We start from the raw sequence: 17,566 nt of genomic DNA, 5'->3' as shown, positions 1-17,566 counted from the left end.
CAATAAAATAACATAAATGTAAAAAAAAAATAAAAAAGTAGTTGGGAATTACATTAAATATATTACCCTTTGCACTTGAATTTGACAACAAATATACCTTAAAACTTCTTCATTCTTATTCCTGGGACAGAAGTGGTGTTTAAATAAACCTTAAGGAATTTAATCTCTGTTGTACATCATTTTTCTTATGTTATATCATTCATGTTGAAAAGCTTTGCGTTTTCAAATCCTCGGGTATAAATGCACCTTGCAATATTCCAAATAATTTATATAAAATATAAATACTGTGTATAAATAAATATGAAAGACTGATGAGGTGTTATTGGAAAATCACATGAATTGCAGTTATCCTTTACGAGGTTGCAAACCATCAGCCGTGAGAAAATGCAGATTTAACGCACCCTTTGAGTGACCCCACCATATCCATATTTTAAATTCCTTGCTTTCACATGGCTAGTGCCTTATAGGCTATAAATGCGAAATCGGCCTTATCAAAAACAGTACTTGTAGTAGCACTAGAGCATCAGGTTCTTCTTTGCCTCAAGAAGTTAAGTGAGTGAGAAAAAGCGCCAGAGTTAGATTCAACCAAGTGTCGCATTTCCCTTGCACAGTTTATTCTCATTATATGCTTGTCAGAAATCCCAAATTGAAGAGTTCTTTCTGGACACACACTGTCTGCAAGGATTAACGGTATGTGTAGCTCAGCCTTGATCTGCCTTTTTTTGGAAGTTATATGGTCTTTACATTTTTCAGAAAAGCACGACAAACCAGTACTAATCTCCTTCTCAGCAAAGCTGAGTTAATGATCAGGTGGCGAACTTCCGCAGGGGAGAAGAGCGTAGCAGCTGCTGTCCAGTGGTCCTCAAACTCTAGAATGACTCTCTTGGTTCAGATATCTACCACAGTGGATTGTTTGTTTCCATGACTCCGTACATTTCAGCCAGTTTTTTGAACCGAGGTCCCCAGTCACTAAGATAGTCATATTCATGGTCGGTATTGGAAGTAACAGACTGCAAAGAGCTGAGGGATTCAGCCACAGACCCCTCTCCCTCATAGGCATAGGTCTGGAGGGAGTCATAGGGGGGTGCACAGGGGTCTGCATCAGCCTCATAGAGTTTGGCCAGTACATATCCATGGACATTGCTGTCCCCCATGCAGGTCTGTGGTACATAGCGAGAGAGGCTCTCGATCTCTGGCAGCATGTCCTGTCTGATCTTTCCCAGATGGACTTCTCGGGGGTTCCACATGGCAGCGATGTCAAAAGCCTCTGTGTCCTCCTCCCCGCCGCCTTCGTCGTCATAGCGCACGATGTTCTCGTGCACGTTCTCCTCCTCATCGGAAAGATAGGGCTTCTTGCGCTGACTCCGGAGGGATAGGATGAGCAGGATCATCACTGAAAGGTGGCAGGAGAAAATATTTACTGTCTTCAAAGATCTGGGCAATCTATTTCACCACTGAATACAGACACAGACCCATTGATGACATGTTTTTAGTTGTTAAGAAGCGTTGACAATTTTTGTTGTACCAAACACATGCAGAATAGCCACTTGTCTTTTAACACATCACAAGCAATGTACCCCTTTACTGGAAATACAGCAATGATTGGAGGAGAGGTACATCCCTCACTGACAGCACCACATGCCTGCAGGTACACAGGAGGTCACAGGGAATCCTATGTTCCAGAGTTGGCCCTTTATCCATGGCAGGAATCCCGATCACAGTGAACTAATACATGACCCATGCCATTGGCTCAATCCTGCCACCACTGAGCTCAGCCCAAGCTAGGGAGAGGTCTTTTACAGGTAGAGCTATTTGAGAGGCCAGAGACGAGGGTTCAAACGAATCCATCCATTTTCTAAACCTCTTTATACAGTACAAGGTCACAGGGGAGCCAGGGCCTATTCCGATAAGCAGCGGGTGCAAGGCAGGACACACCCTAGACGGGATTACTAGTCTCCATCACAGGGCACACACGGACACAAACACACAGTCTCATACTAGGGCCAAGTTTTGCAGAAGCTTGTTAACCAGTAAGTTAACATCATTATGTTTTTGATTTGTGGGAGGAAGCCAGAGCACCCAGAGGAAACCCATATGAGCAGTGGGAGAACATACACACAGGTAACACCAGGGTCCCAGAGTAATGCCTGCTACTACATAAATTAATACAAGAACAGATCTTTACAAAGTCTGTCCGAGAGCTTATTCTATACCTCTGTCATGCAGTACATTGAAATTTAAAAAACAGATTCGAGTGGTCTACAACCAACCGATTGTGACAAAAGAGTAGATGTTCATCAGCTTTCTTAAAGATAACACGTCACTAGTGATTGGACAACATGTTGATTGACTATCTTGGTCCACCATTCTGTGTGGGCTACCACAGAGCCTTCACGATTGAAGACAAGGGTATAAAATTGCATCAGTTACACTTAATATTTAAACAAACAAGCAGAATTTTGTATTTTTTTGGATGTACTGCAGAACAACTTTTTCTACATTCTAATAATAACAGATAATGTACTTAGATGAGTCCAAACGATAGACCTAGTCTAGATTAGAGTATTGCAATAAACAAGAAGAAGTGGTAGCCTGTTCTTTAAAAGTGTAAAAAATAAACATGCTAATTACCCAGCAAGACGAAGATACAGGCTAGAATTGCAATGAGAGCTCCTCGGCTCAAGCTGACAGGAAGTGTGTAGGCCTCAGCTGTGCAGGACATTACATTGCCATCGGAGTCACAGCTGCACACTCGGATTGTAAGGGTACTGGTACTGCTTTGCATGGGCTGGTCCCCATCTGTTATGAAGATGGGCAGGTGATAGATACTCTGCTCTTTCTGGGTGAAGCCTCCTCGGCGGGTTAGAATCCAAGCGGTATTGTCTACAAAAGAAGAAGACACCACTGCATTTGGCGACTGCATTGACTTCGCCTATTCAAAGCCAGCCACATGTTATCGAGAAAGGAAGGGAATTCTTGCAGAGCAATTGAGAATACTGCCACTCCAATGGTATACAAATCACGTCATACTGTGTGTTTAACTATATTTTAATAGATATAAAAATGCCAATGTCCTGAACTGGAATTTTGTGCATCATTTTGTGTACAGTATCTTTGTGTATCTGTGATTCACAGAATTACAGCATTCTATGTGCCAGAAATGGAAGTAAAAATAGATCTACGTCTCTTGAATGTAGTCTGCTGTTCCTAGAGTATTAATGGTGCCTTCCCACTGCAGTATCTGTGTTCAGCTCACAGTGCAGCAGCTGTGGGCTTTAGGCAATTGAGTCATTCCACCACCTTACCTTGATTATCCCTTAGAGTGAAATTGGGATTGTTGGCTGCCTCTGGAGCCAGACTGTAGTAGAAGTGTTGGCCTCCAAGTGGGTCATCTAGGTCAACCGCAGTTACAGTCTGAATCAGCTAAAACATAAAGTTAAATCAAAACAACACTTAAATTCACACACATAACCATTAGCAAACAGTTCACTGCATGCATAGAGACACAGGGGATGAGAACATCTGTGTTCATTTCCTGCTCTTTTCCCTTATTTATTAATTTATTAATTTGTCCGCCCTGAAATACAAATTTTCCAGTATGCTGCATTGATGGAGCTGTCTGATGAATCTGATGGCTGCTCAGAAACAGGTCTTTAGTTCTTTATAAATAACATGTTATTACACTAATTATAATAATGATGATAATGATGATTAACCAAATTATTATTAGGTGGTATTAAACACATTGATGAAATAACCTATTCTCAGTCATTGTTTGGATGTCAGGCAGAAATATAGTTCATAGATACAAAACAAGGAATTCAACAAATATCTTACCTGTCCAGCTTTTGCATTCTCACAAACAAAAGCTTCATAATACTTTGCCAGTTCTGGGGGGTTGTCATTCACATCCAGGACTTTGATAGTAACAGACACACTTCCAATCTGAGTGGGGTTATCTGTTGATCACAGAACAATGATTTATACTGCTGTATAGTGTATATTGTTGACAAATAGGAGGTCCAGGGTGACCTGCAACTTCTTCAAGCTAGATGCTGATAAACATTAAAATTTCCCCATAATTTTGGTAAAGATTTCAGCTTCCTCATTTGACATCCTCTGCTATCTGAATATATAAGTATGCATGATTTATAAAAATATAAATCATTGTTTAACTTTATTAATAGATATTGTTGTTTTTCTCTATGGTATAGTATTTAGATAACTATTATTAATAAAAAATAATTTAAACTAATAAAATATCAAGTAAACTTCAAAATTCAAGAATTCATGTCCTTACAGAAGGAGTAATTTGAAATTCAGTATAGATGTACTAAACACACAAAGTGTGCTGCAGTATTCTGTCTCAATCATCTCTTTCCATGTTATTTTACACATTCAGTATTTTTAAAATCTTTTTTGCGAACAATTATTTCTATTATATAAACATGTCATGTCCACTACACAAAATAATTATGTGCTAAAGACTCTAGAAGTGAAATCACACCAAACTGGTTGGAGTACAGTGTAAAACGGCTATATTTTTAGTTGAGGTATTTTTTTCATCATTTTGTCACTATGAACCAATAGCAGCGTGTTACTTGAATCTCTGCCAAATGCAGGGGAAGTTATTGCCTGACCTTGCTGCCTGCTACTTACTCATTTCCATAGCCAGAACAGTGATGTTGTGCCAGGAGAGCTCCTCGCGGTCCAGGGGCCTTGCAGTCATCAGAGCCCCTGATGTGATGTCAATGTAGAAGTATCTGCCAGGGTCACTCTTCCTCTCAATGGAATATCTGCTCACACAAGACCAGGGGGCTTGAGAATGGAGCTAATTTGCACTGTTAACGAGTTTCAGATCCTTGCATATTTATTGTCTTTACCTCTAACTTGCACAATAAACTTTACTGCATTTCACCACATATTCCAGTCACTGATCTGGGTTGATACAAGTGACATTTTGTGTTTTTTTTCCATAGAGAAAACTTTAAAGGACTTGTGGCTACCTAACTATAAAATGAAACGACATCATCACGGCTGTTCCATTATTTCCACAAGAGTCTGACACAAGCATCAGCTGACATTTCTTTCATATTTTCTGTCTTAAAAGAATTTCCCTGTGTTTCCAGTTGTGACCAGTTTCCAGTTGTCATTGTTTCACTGCTGAGTGAGAAATAGCTCTTTAGGTTGCATCTGTCTATTTTCAATACTTGGACCACATCTCATCTCCATCTCCTCAGTTCTAGACTGAAGAGATGTCTCTCTCTCAGCTTATCTAGAATGTATATGGCTCTCCACTGAGACCAGGAATCATTCCTATTGGTCTTCTTTGAACTGTTTCCAAGGCTTTAATATCCTTTCTGTTGCATGGTGACCACAATTCAGCATTGTATTCTATGTTCTAAATTAGGTCTACATTGTAGAGCTGAAAATAACTTCCCTAGTTTTAAATTTCACACTTTTCTGCTATATTCCCAAGCAACTTGTTTGCTTTTCTCCTTGTTCCCCAACATTGCTGTGATGAGGACATAAAAGAATGTGCATAAACACCCAACTCCAAATCCCATTTGTGTGTGACTTCCTGCTGGCTGGATGTGCGGTAGGAGTGCTCTCCACTGTGGCTGTGGCCTACAATCACACACCTATCTTCTCTCTCTCTGGTCTGAAGACTCCTGCCCTCCTACTGTACGTCATGCACACAATCTCCCTACAGGCAGGTCATCTTGTTCTGCAGCTCAACTACGGTCTATCTGAGTTTCAGAGTAGATCAGCAAGCCGAATCTCAAGCCCAAGGAATCTTACACTCAAGATACTTAAAGAGCTCACAGCGATGGTCATTTAATGAGCAGATCTCCTCAACGTAGACTCTTGCATGAGTTAGTGTAAATGAGATCAATGTATAATGAAGAAAATATGACGTAAAGGAGTAATAACAACTGAATTATTGATACATACTGGTCTCAATTAATGGGTTTCTGTTTAGCTCCTTGTAACTACCAAATAATAGATGTTGAACATATCCAATTTAGGGGAGTTAGATTTTAAGGTGCTTATGTGCTTTCCAACAGCTCTCTTGATCCACATGATTGGCAACTACAGCTCTACACGGAAAAGGCAAGTAAATTCCCCCAAAGGGTATCTATTAATGTGCATTAATTAAAACTATAATGTTAACTGCTTTCCACTTAACATGGAAGTGTGTCTGTGTGGATCACTTTTTGAAACAGAAGAAAATTTGATGTGTACACAAAACGTCTGAGGACTTTCACACCATCATATCCTCTCTATTTAACAAGAGGTCACCAAGATCTTATCCTTATCTGTCATATAATTATATTAAATGCACAATTTATTCCTTGCTAAACCATGGCTGCAGCAGTGCTTCATGATCCATTTATAGCACAACTATGCCGGTGGGGTATTTTGTAAAGCATCATTCATGCTCATGCATGAAAGTCCTGAAGTATTTATCATATAGGCATAAAAAACTGCAGGCATGAGTGAGATTCATTTACAAGCACGATAAAAAGAATGTTTGGCTTCACTTTCTTCAGAAGATTATTTAATGCTGACCACGAGGATTTATATGTGTAATCATAAGGAATTAAGTAACTGAACAATAAATAGCACATTTGTTAAATTGAAATTGTCAAACATGCTTAATGTAATAAAAGACAACATAATATACATTTTCACACTGTTCTAAATGTGTCAACCTTTATCCCGATTTAGACAGCTGAAATGCATAAAGATTTGTGCTTAATGAAATTATACATATTGAGGGCTAAAGCATTCTGTGACTTAAAGACATTCTAAGGATTTGACCAGACCTACACAAATGTATGAGTATTCTATTCTTCCAGTACCCAGTAACAAACTCCCTTCAAATGTGCTGCAGTGGCTTTTCAATAATCATCGTCTTAGTCTGAACTGGAGCAGGAGATTAGTAGCTGGTAGTAGCAGGTACTCAGGTACAGTACAGTACCTGCTAGTGCTAGTTATTAAATGAGGCCAAGTGGATGCAAGCGACAACAACATACATCAGTGTCATTTGTTTACATTTACTACTGACTCTGGCTTTAGTGAGCAGAACAATAAATGCATTGTGTGTGAGGGGTTAAATGAGGCATTTCATCAATTGACAATGTGGATAAATTTTGGCATGACTACTCTTCGGTACAGTAAATCTACAGTAGCTAGCAAACATTCACAAGTCTCATGAGGAAAGAAACAGAAGGAAATAAGTAAGCTCTTCAACATTGCCACCAGCAGTTCACTTTATGGTATTACATCTTACTAAAAATGTTTAGTTTTAAAGATTACAACACACTATTTTTAATTTTAATGCTTGTATACTTTATGCAGTCCAAAAATGCCTTTAATAACTTGATATATCAATGGAAAGTTTTAAAAGTAATTGAGGCATTGATAAGCATTACTGTAGTCTGAATATAATTTAATTAAATTTTTTTCTAAATTACAGGTCTTTCCAAACACGGCACTGTATAGGTACAATGATTAATCTCTAAAATAATAACAACACTACATTATTGTATTATTTATTAACATGCCTTACCTTTTTGAAACAACTTAATGTATTAAATCATATTCTTAGTGCATTAAGTTAAGTTACAATAGTGTTTTATGGTAATGAACTTAAGAGTAGTCTTTTATAACAGTAAGTGATAACTGGTGTCAATTATTTATGAGTGAATATTATGTTAATTATAAAAGGGTACAAGAGTATAGCTTTATAAACACTTGGAGACACTGAATGGATACTATATACAGTTCAATGCTAAAAAGTAAGAGTTTAATGCTTGTTTTCTTCATTCTAAGTCATTGGTATGGTAGCTCCAGATATGTATGCATCTTGGATAATGATTTTTATCAGTAACATTACATGGTAAATGTAAACATTTACCTATATTCTCACAAAGATCTCCCCATAAACTACTTCTTCTTAAAGCTAATTTCTTAGAATTTATTTTGAAAATTATTTTCATGAACACCAGACCAAGTGGCAGCGATGGTAAAGGTAGTCAGTCCATCCATAGACAGGTGTGTTTTGACACAGCTATCGCAATTTTAAATTGCTGGGTTACCTTATGGTGTTGTTGGCCACATCAGGGTCCTTGGCAGAGACTGTCTGAAAGACTGTGCCAATCTCCACATCTTCGGGCACTTCTACAAAGTAGTGGGGCGAGTCGAACTGTGGTGGTTCGTCCACATCTTCCACACTAACGTGGATGATGGTCACGTCGCTGAAGGGACCTCGGCTCAGGAACCTGGGATCCAGGTAAGTGTTGGCCCCCTCGACTTTCAAGGTGAAACTCCTCTTTGATTCAAAATCCAGCTTCTGCAGGACACATAGAGGCAACTTAACGAGGCACAGGCAGCAGCTGGTCAAGACTGTTGTGTGAAGCCCACAGCTGTTCTCCTAACCAACAATTAAGTCCAAATCTTTTTCAGAACGGCTTTTATGGTACTTGCTAGATGTCTGAGGCTGAGGCTGACAGCTACAATTAGTTTCAAAATGTCTTTGCACGAGCAAAATGTGGGCTCTTTTAAACTGAGATGCTTTTAAAAGTCACAACAGGAAACGTCAACATGAGATACTGGTGACTCAAAGAGCCTATGTCCACTTTACATTACTCTTTCAAAAGTCGACAATACTTCTGGGATATTTCTGTGTCGTTATTTAATGTAGGTTCATCATGCTCACTTGGTTCTGTTTAAGTCACGTAGCAAGTACTGGGTTTGTTGGGAACAACTAACCTTGGAAACTTCATATCTTAGCATAGCCAATCAAATTTATCCTGAATACGTCTGGGAAGTGGGAGGAAACTAGCATACCCAGCAGACTTCACATAGTTATCCATAGGAATCAAACCCATAACTTTGGCACTATAAGACATTAGCACTAAAAGCCAGGCCACTATGCTGCCCTGCCGAAAGATGTACAGCAGTAGTAAAGCACCTTATACATTACCAATGTTGAGTACTTACTGTCCAAAATGTTGAACTAAATTATTTATCAATTTATCAATATTTATTATTTGCAGTACATTTGGTTGTTTGTTTTATTCTTGTAAATACATGTGTAAGCAGATAAAAAGAAAGATCATGCCACAACCTAACAATCAGAATGATAAGAATAACTAAATAATTGTGCAATTGATATTTAGTGCTTTTAATATTGCTGTTAGTATTGGATTTCAAGTTTTTAATAGCTCTTGGAAGAAGGATGCCAAGAAAGAAAACCAATCCACAGAAATGTTTCTGCCTGGTGAACTGTTTTATTGGCCAGTCTGAGATACTGTACATCACTTCTTTGTCTTGTGGTGACTTCTCTTGAAGTCATCATAGCCATCTGATCAGTTCCTTGATTTTTGTTAAAACAGTTCAGTGAGCAGCACACAGTGGGGTCAACAGTGGGGCATCCTTACGCAGTATTGCAATGAGGTGTTATTAATGAAGGAGTGAAGGAGAAGCATGGACAATATTAGCAGTAAGTCATTACTTATATTGAAACTGTTTCTATAATAGCAAACTGTAAATATTAATATGTAATACTGCATAATGAAATACAGATTGCAAGGTGAAAAATGCCAGATATTTTAATGAAACTTTAGGGGCAAAATACATCATTCTGGGTACCCTACGGACAGTGTTTGCATTTCTTACTTTTCTAATGGAGATGATACCGAACTGGTTGGTAGGGTCGGTGCTGATGTCAAACGTGTCTCTCCCATCTCCGTCAATGATGGCGTATCTCATCTCTGCATTAATCCCTTCATCAAGATCCTTGGCCTGAACACGGCCCACAATGGAGCCCACTGGTGCTGACTCTGGAACACTCATCTGATACAGCTCTGCCATACAAGGAAAGTATGATGCTGTTACGCTGTTGCTTTACAGAATTGATCAAATTGCTTTTTGATTAAAAAAGAAATTGAAGGTGTAAAACATATCACAATATTGACAAGTGATTAGGTGATATTGATTTTTGCAAGTCTAGAAAAATGATCACAACTAGGACTACAGGTGTTCAGAAAGGTGACAAGGCTCCACATTGATGTTACTGATGCTTAACAATAAGAATAAGAAGAGCAACAATAAGAGCAAATGCAATATACTTTTTTAATCTTTTTAATTGAAACATTTGAAAACAAGACAATTTTGTCAACATGAGAAAAACCTCTTTAAAAACATCTGGGAGACATTTGGGCACTTTTGGGTCAAACAAAACTTTCAATGGGTCAGATGTTGAGATTAGGAAAAGGACCAACATACCTGCTAATCATATCAGACTAAACCTTGAAACATACTGAAGACACAGCATTAGAATCGTGAAGGGTACTTACTCTGTGCAAATCTGGGAGGGTTATCATTGACATCTTCCAGGGTGACATTGACAGTAGTTGTACCAGCCAGACCACCCAGTTGTCCCCCCATATCTTTGGCTTGGATAATCACTTCATAATGTTCCTTGGCTTCTCTGTCCATGTTGGGTAGAGACACTCGAATGATACCTGCAAGTTCAGCACAGTCCAGTCAGGAGAGGTCAGTTAATAAATAGATAAACTATGGGAATGGCCATTTCTAACTAATCAATCAGGAGGCAGACCATTCTTCAGACTTCAAATAATTTTATTTAGCATTTCATAGCTGCCTTCATTTTTAATGTCTTAATTCAATTACTTACTTTTAAAAATTAGAAAAATGTCCTAAAGATTGTTGCAGTAAAATTACAACTATATACACATTTGCTTGAAAATGACAAAATAGAGTTTGTATGTCCAGAGTTCTGTAGCTTGTGTACTAACTTACTCTGCATCAACACATGATTCCTTTCCTTTGCACATTGCAGGAACACCCAGGGAAATATAGAGCAGAGTTCTCCTGTTCACAAATAAGGTTCTGAATGGTCTAGCTTCAGGATATCAAAGACTAGGCTCCACACAACAGATACTTCTCATGTGTTGCACCACCTATGGATATGACTGGCCGTTAAAAAACTCTGTGACTGTCATCCTTTTTTAAAACTTGCTGAAAGAGTTAATTTTAATATATACATTTCTTAAAAACTTTTTTCAACTGTTAATTTTCTGTGCTTTATTTGCTTCCACTTAATGTTTTCTTCTGTTGTATATTACATGAGTGCTTCTGAAGAGCACTTTGATCTTCTTGAAAGGCACTTAAAATTGAAATATTAAATTGTTGAGGACTTTTCAATTCTAACCTAGAGAACCACCGTGGAGACATCTTGCAATGTGTGGTTACGACCACACGATGGCAGCATCGACTTTATTCACATTGGGGTGTTAGAAGATTTATCTGATTTCCTGGGCCACAGACCAGTTTTATATTACAGCCTTAAATCACTCAAATGTACTTTTATGAAATATTTATTACATTATTTTATCAAAGGAAACCATGAAAGTGAAAATAAAAAATTCTTTCCCATTAAGAAGTTAATACAGCTCGTTTCATGCATTGAAAATGTACTAATATGCTGATCAAGCTCCAGTTACCGTTTCTGTTGCCATTTTAGATGATACAAAGTAAGACTTTAATTTAATATTCTAATTTGCTCGTGTATTAGACATGCTTTTTTTATTATCATACTACTGTCTGTCAAACTGATGTCAGCACACAGTGTTCTGTGCATCAGCGGAAATGTTTGCTCAGGTTTCTGGGGCTCTACAGTACCTGTTCGGGGTTCCACTGAAAAGTACGGCTGTCCCTGCAGGATACTGTAGACAACTCGGGCACTGTTCCCATAGGTGGGATCATCGGCGTCGGTCGCTGTCAGCTGCATAACTGATGTCCCTAAAGAAAACAAGCCAAAATAAAGTATTGTTTAGATTGTTATGGTAACTAATGATGTCAGTGTGCTTTATTTAAACTTATTTTCTGTTAAAAAACATGCGTGTTGTTTCGAGAGTTAGTTGGTTGTAAGCATGGTGGTGATATCACAGTCTTTCCGTGATTCATTTTGATCGGAGTCCCTGTTTACCTATCACAGACATCTCTGGTACAGAGGCCGTGTATGGTCCATCCAGGAACTTCGGTTCATTGTCGTTGATGTCTTGAATTTTCACAATGAATTCAGACTCTGGCTCCAGAGGTTTGCCTGTTTGCCGATGTAGTGCCTGAGCACGGAGGATGTACTGCGCTTTCTCCTCCCGATCTAGCCTCTGAATGGCATGGATATCCCCCGTGTTGTCGTCGATAGTGAACATTGTGCCCGCTCCTTCTCCAGACAGAATGTACTTTATAGATCCGTCTCCTTTGTCCATATCTGAATGAAGCTGATGGGGGAAAAAAGGCAAATTTTTCTTGTGAAGTATTTTGTAGAAACATGCAAAAATCACCTGTAAAGGATTTTCCCCCCCAAATCTTGTAAAATCAGATGGGACACTGTGCAAAACCTTACCCTTCCTAAAAGCATAATTACTTCCTTAGGGTGATGGCTGTTGTTCATTACTTGGCTATGTAAAATGGTAGAGTACAGCAGAACTACTGTACTTAACAACTTGAAATGAAGCATTTACAATATGTCATTCAATGTGATAGAGAAACCAATGCTTGCTTAGTGATAAAGTGTTTTGTTCTGGTTTACACAATCACTTTACAATCTAACACCATAATCAACAGAGCTAATCATGTCTAGAATTTAAACGGTGTCTTATTCACCCTTTTTTATCTAATCATTAACATTTTTTTATACCTTAGAAAAAAGAAAAGGTTACTGTGGTGGTCCATTTGATTGCTAGACGTTATCTGATTCAAAGAGATTATCGATATGGTAGCAGAATCTCAATTACAGTAAATTATCATGGATTAATTTCTTCATTAATCTTTCATCATTTCTGGGCCAGAAGTTCTAAACCAGTACCCCATTATGGTGACTGGTGACATTGGTCTATAACAGTTGCTGTACTTATGAGCAGACTTTAAACCAAAGTCCTACTTCATTGCTCATTAAAACCCAGGGCATTATTTTGAAGACTAGGGGTGTTATCTAAGTATCCTGGCGGCTAAAATTTCACTTTGGGCTTGTTCTTGCTTTCCTAAATTACCCTGTTAAGTCCATTGGTAAGGTAATTTCTAACGTCTTCACCTGATCTATTGTATAGTGGGGCTGCTGTGTGACACCCAGGTGGGTAACCTCTTATTCATAAAGAGGTTTGGCTTTGTTTGTTTATTTCATCTTATCTTTATTCTACAGCAGTAAGAAATGTAGCACTTCAAAAGTTTTATAAGAAATTAATTCAATACTCCACTGCGGCAGAAAAGTATATCACTTCTCAAGTTGCTTTGAATCTGAATTCTCACTATAATTTTGCTTAATGACAGGCCTCTGTCTTGAAAGAAATATCTCCAGCAGCTTAAAAGTCTACTGCTACTAACCAGTCTGTCTGGCCATATCAGGATGATGACAGAAAAGCTATCAATTACCTAGTCCTTTTCAGCTCAGCAGAGATTCCCTGAAGTCTGGAATGCTATGATGTTTTCTCCCTTCAGGGAAAGACAAGCCTAGAGTTTTTCTTTCAAAGGAGCTTGTCATATACTATTATTTCAAACCATATTCAGTCTTAAATAACATCACTGTCTGCTATTTACTTAAGGTAGCAGGAACTTTCTTTTATTGCTGAATAACAGTTCATGTTAGGAATAACAGAAATTAAGTTCCAGGATATGTTTCAAGAGGCACCTCTGCTAACATTGTTGTTTTCTTTTTTTATTAAGCCTACAATCACAATTAATCAATTAACTAATCCACAGTGCTGCCTTTCAATATGTTTAACCCTTATTGTCATGGGGTGTGGGAAGTGGTGGGGCTGTGGTGTTCTTTTTACACTCACCAATTATACAATCAGTAACAAATGAGTACGTTTTTGGCCGTGGGATAATTTTGAAACTCTAACCAAATGTTTTGAAACATTGGATGCAGGGTTACTTCAAAGAGAGAATGTACCAATGATTTTATATTATGCAACAGGCTACAAAAAGTATGTACAGTACAGTGTTACTTACTGTAAGACAGTGTGAGTAACCTTTATGCCAAAACTAAGAAAATAATAACTTCATGCACGATTGCTCACAGAAATGTTGTGTTACTTATATAGTAAAAATCAGTAGCATTTTTTATTTTGTCTTGAGTGGCAATTTTATGTCACACATGAAACCTTTATAATATAATAAACGCTTTCACATTCTTAAAAAAAACAAACATTCTTAAAAAAAACAAACAACCATCTAGAATACGTTTTTAAGTACTATTGTTCTTTTTTTGCTAGCTTGAGGTGTTTGAAGTGCACCTCGGATATTTCCTCTGTCTTTAGGAGTCTGCATTTGGCCCAAGCATCTACTGTATCTTTAGGTCATTTATGCTTATGCTCAACTTAATCCTAACACAGCACAAACTAACTTATCAGATCTTAAACACCTGTTTTTTCACTGAACAACTAATGCAAATTCATTGCTAAACCAAGATTCAATTGTGATCCAAAAGTGTTGATCAATTTTCTATTTTTCTGTATTTAAGGCTATAATAAGTTGCTGTGAAAAGATGCTTATCTGCTAAAATAAAAAAAACATGTTTTCCTAGTTAATAAATCTTTGCAATTCTACATTTTAATCACAACTGATTAAAACTATAAAAAGCCTGTAAGTAAATTAAAGTAAATTAAAATTAGCACTTCTAGTTTTTATTGCTTTCTGTTAACAATTCTGTTTTGAATCATTTATCACAGAAAAGTGATGAGTGATGTTGTAATAAAAATTGTGAAGGGGTGGTGGTGAATGAAAAAAAACAACACTTTTCATACTGACTGAACATTTGTTAGCAAGGGTGACCGGGGCTAAGGGAGTGAGATCCAACCTTTCCAGTATTTGGAAATAAGGTAACTTGCTTCCCTGAAAGCTGAGGACCGATGTTTGTTTTCTCGTTGGACCTGCCTAACACCCCCCCGGCTGTCACATTGGTGTTAACAGTGGGATAGTAGGATGGTGACTTCCTGGCTGCATGGCTTTGTTTGCAGTTGAGGGATGTGGTGCTGCTTGGCTGTGATTGTAAAAGTTGCAAAAATCTGTATTGTAATAGATATACAGTAAGATAAGATCACTTTATTGGCCTTATACAATTTCTTGTATTAGGAATTTGTCTTTTCGCATATCTGAACTTGCTCTCCATGAGACACACAGACAGGGAGAGAAGCTTGGGGTCAGAGCACAGGGTCAGCCATTTATACAGTGCCCTGGAGCAATTGGGGTTAAGTGCCTTGCTCAGGGGCTCAGCGGATTAGGATTCCTCTGCTGGCCGCGGGATACGAACCGGCAACTTTCCAACCACAGGCACAGATCCTTAGCCACAGAGCTACTGCACCGCCCCACATCTAATTGTGATGAGGAGTAAGAGAACATGATTCCACCTCACCTGCGGAAACTTTGGGTGATGGAATTATTCAGTAATGACTTACCCTTTGACTTACCCTTTTGAAATTGTATTCACAACTAGAATGCAGCCATTATGAATTGGAGTAGACATTATGCACTGTAATGAGCCAGTAAACAGAATCCAGAAAAGTTGCTCAATAGTGGAAACACCAGATTACATTTGGAATACTTGACCAGATTTGTCTTCATGAGGCTTAAGTCAATTATAAAAATGCCATTTAGAATCATGTATGATATTATATGTTGGCAGCTATACCCACTGTGAGCTGTATTTGGAGACGACACAGTGAACAAGAAAACAGCTATCTTAAGGTGATACTTGCTTGCATTTAAAGATGACTGCTCTTGAACATAATCCATCCATTCATTTTCTAACCAATTTTTTCAGTTTAGGATTGCAGGGGAGCTGGAGAGCAAAACAGTAATTTAGAAAATATCATGCAAAGGAACAGGTAATAGGTTTATTGGATCTCCACAGCTGAAACGTTGTGCTTTCTTTCTTCTCTTTTCAGCATGGAATAAACCTATTACTTGTTTCTTTGCAGCCTATGCATGCTGACGCAGCTACCCACCTGAACTACTAGAAGATATCATGTTTCATCTACTCGATGAAAATGTCTCATGCACTGGCATGAAACTAAGAACCTCTCATTGTAAATATATAGAAAATATATATTTTGCCATTAAAAAACAAATCACTCAATATTATGTGATGAGTGTTGAACATTTAATTTCCCTGTTATAATGAAATAAAAATATAAATCTTTTTCTTGAATTTTCAAATTGCCATGTGATTTTGAATCACGAAGTCTCTTACACTTTTAAAGGTGTATCTAAAGTAGTGAGTCACTTCTACGTTTATATTGCTTGGCTCATGACAGTATTTGACTGAGACATCTTCTCACACCATCCTTAACTTTTTTTTATCAATCAACGTGAATGTCCCCTTTCCTTGGCCTTGAAATATATAATAAAAACATTCTGTCTCTACTTGCAATGACTGGATACTTAGTAGAAGTCAAACGTATATAAAGACATATCAGTTGCTACAGCTTTATAGTGCTCTTTTCACTTGAATGGGTTATCCAAAGATGCAGGATATTTATATGTTCTACTGTTTTGTAAGCAATCAAAAAGATTGCCAAATGTTATCAGACAAGTGAAATGGTTTCATCAATGCTGTGGGTGACACCTGCCTCCCTATACAAGAATATAGAATGCTCCCACAGTTCGAATCTTAATCATTATTTCATTGCACCTTGATAGGATACTGGAAGAACCTTTCAAGATTCAGCAGAAACACAGATGTGGTCAGTTTATGTTCACCCTAGAAGGCAGCTGGGAATTCTTCTTCTCTTCATGCTACTCCAGCAACTGCACAGTATTGAAAACAATTTTAGCATTTCTGTGTTACTTTGAATATTAGCGGGAAAGGCTAGAATTCCATACCTTGCCAACATACAATGGCTCCAGTCCTGTGTATTCCTCCAGTACAAAGAACTGGTTCCAGACCCATCCTCTTTTCACCCGATTGTGTGGCTCTGTCCAGTCTGTCTGGGTCGAGGTTTTGACTGACAGCTTTCCTTTTTCAGCCAGACTTTCAGCTTGGGTGCTCAAAAGATGTAGCAAAATGATGAGGCCCAAACACAGGCCTCTTTTCAGCTGGTCCATATCAATCATCACGGAAATCTTCCAACAAAAGATGCGTCCCAGGATTTATAACAGCAAAAAGTAACAACTTTTGGTGAATATCTGCAGCAGTGAAGGCACGTTTGTTCTTTAACATCAGCCAGTGGTTAGATGGCTTTTATCCGCAAGTTATTTATTGAGTGCCTGAAATGTAAAATTAAAAAATATATATTTATATGGGGTTAATATCCTAAGGACTCACAAATCTCTGATTTTGATACAACAAAAATATGTATTGTAGAAGAATGTTCTTGTCGGTTCTGTGTTATTAAAACTATTTTGCTATGTTCTGCATATTCAGTTTTAAACAGAATGTTAATTGTTGTATAATGTAAATACAGAACTCCAAACTACCTTCAATGAAGTTTGAAAATAAATATGTATAGTAGAATACTGTAAAAAGTTATAA

At 37.9% G+C, this 17,566-nt stretch overlaps 1 protein-coding gene across 1 annotated transcript; it reads right to left on the bottom strand.

Annotated features, from left to right (window-relative positions):
• Positions 1-896: 896 nt before the first annotated feature.
• On the bottom strand, positions 897-17,301 carry LOC148833092 (cadherin-20-like). The gene is made up of 11 exons (XM_088918557.1): positions 16,918-17,301; positions 12,023-12,317; positions 11,716-11,835; positions 10,368-10,535; positions 9,688-9,875; positions 8,106-8,359; positions 4,660-4,796; positions 3,838-3,959; positions 3,306-3,423; positions 2,632-2,883; positions 897-1,393 (listed from the first exon to the last, which is right to left on the bottom strand). Exons 1-11 carry the CDS (start codon positions 17,146-17,148, stop codon positions 897-899), a joined length of 2,382 nt encoding a protein of 793 aa, XP_088774683.1. The 5' UTR covers positions 17,149-17,301.
• Positions 17,302-17,566: the final 265 nt, after the last annotated feature.

Source organism: Atractosteus spatula, chromosome 6 (genome assembly GCF_055471065.1).
Source record: "Atractosteus spatula isolate fAtrSpa1 chromosome 6, fAtrSpa1.hap1, whole genome shotgun sequence".
Classification (NCBI taxonomy): domain Eukaryota; kingdom Metazoa; phylum Chordata; class Actinopteri; order Semionotiformes; family Lepisosteidae; genus Atractosteus; species Atractosteus spatula.
This window is presented reverse-complemented; position numbering and strand designations above follow the sequence as displayed.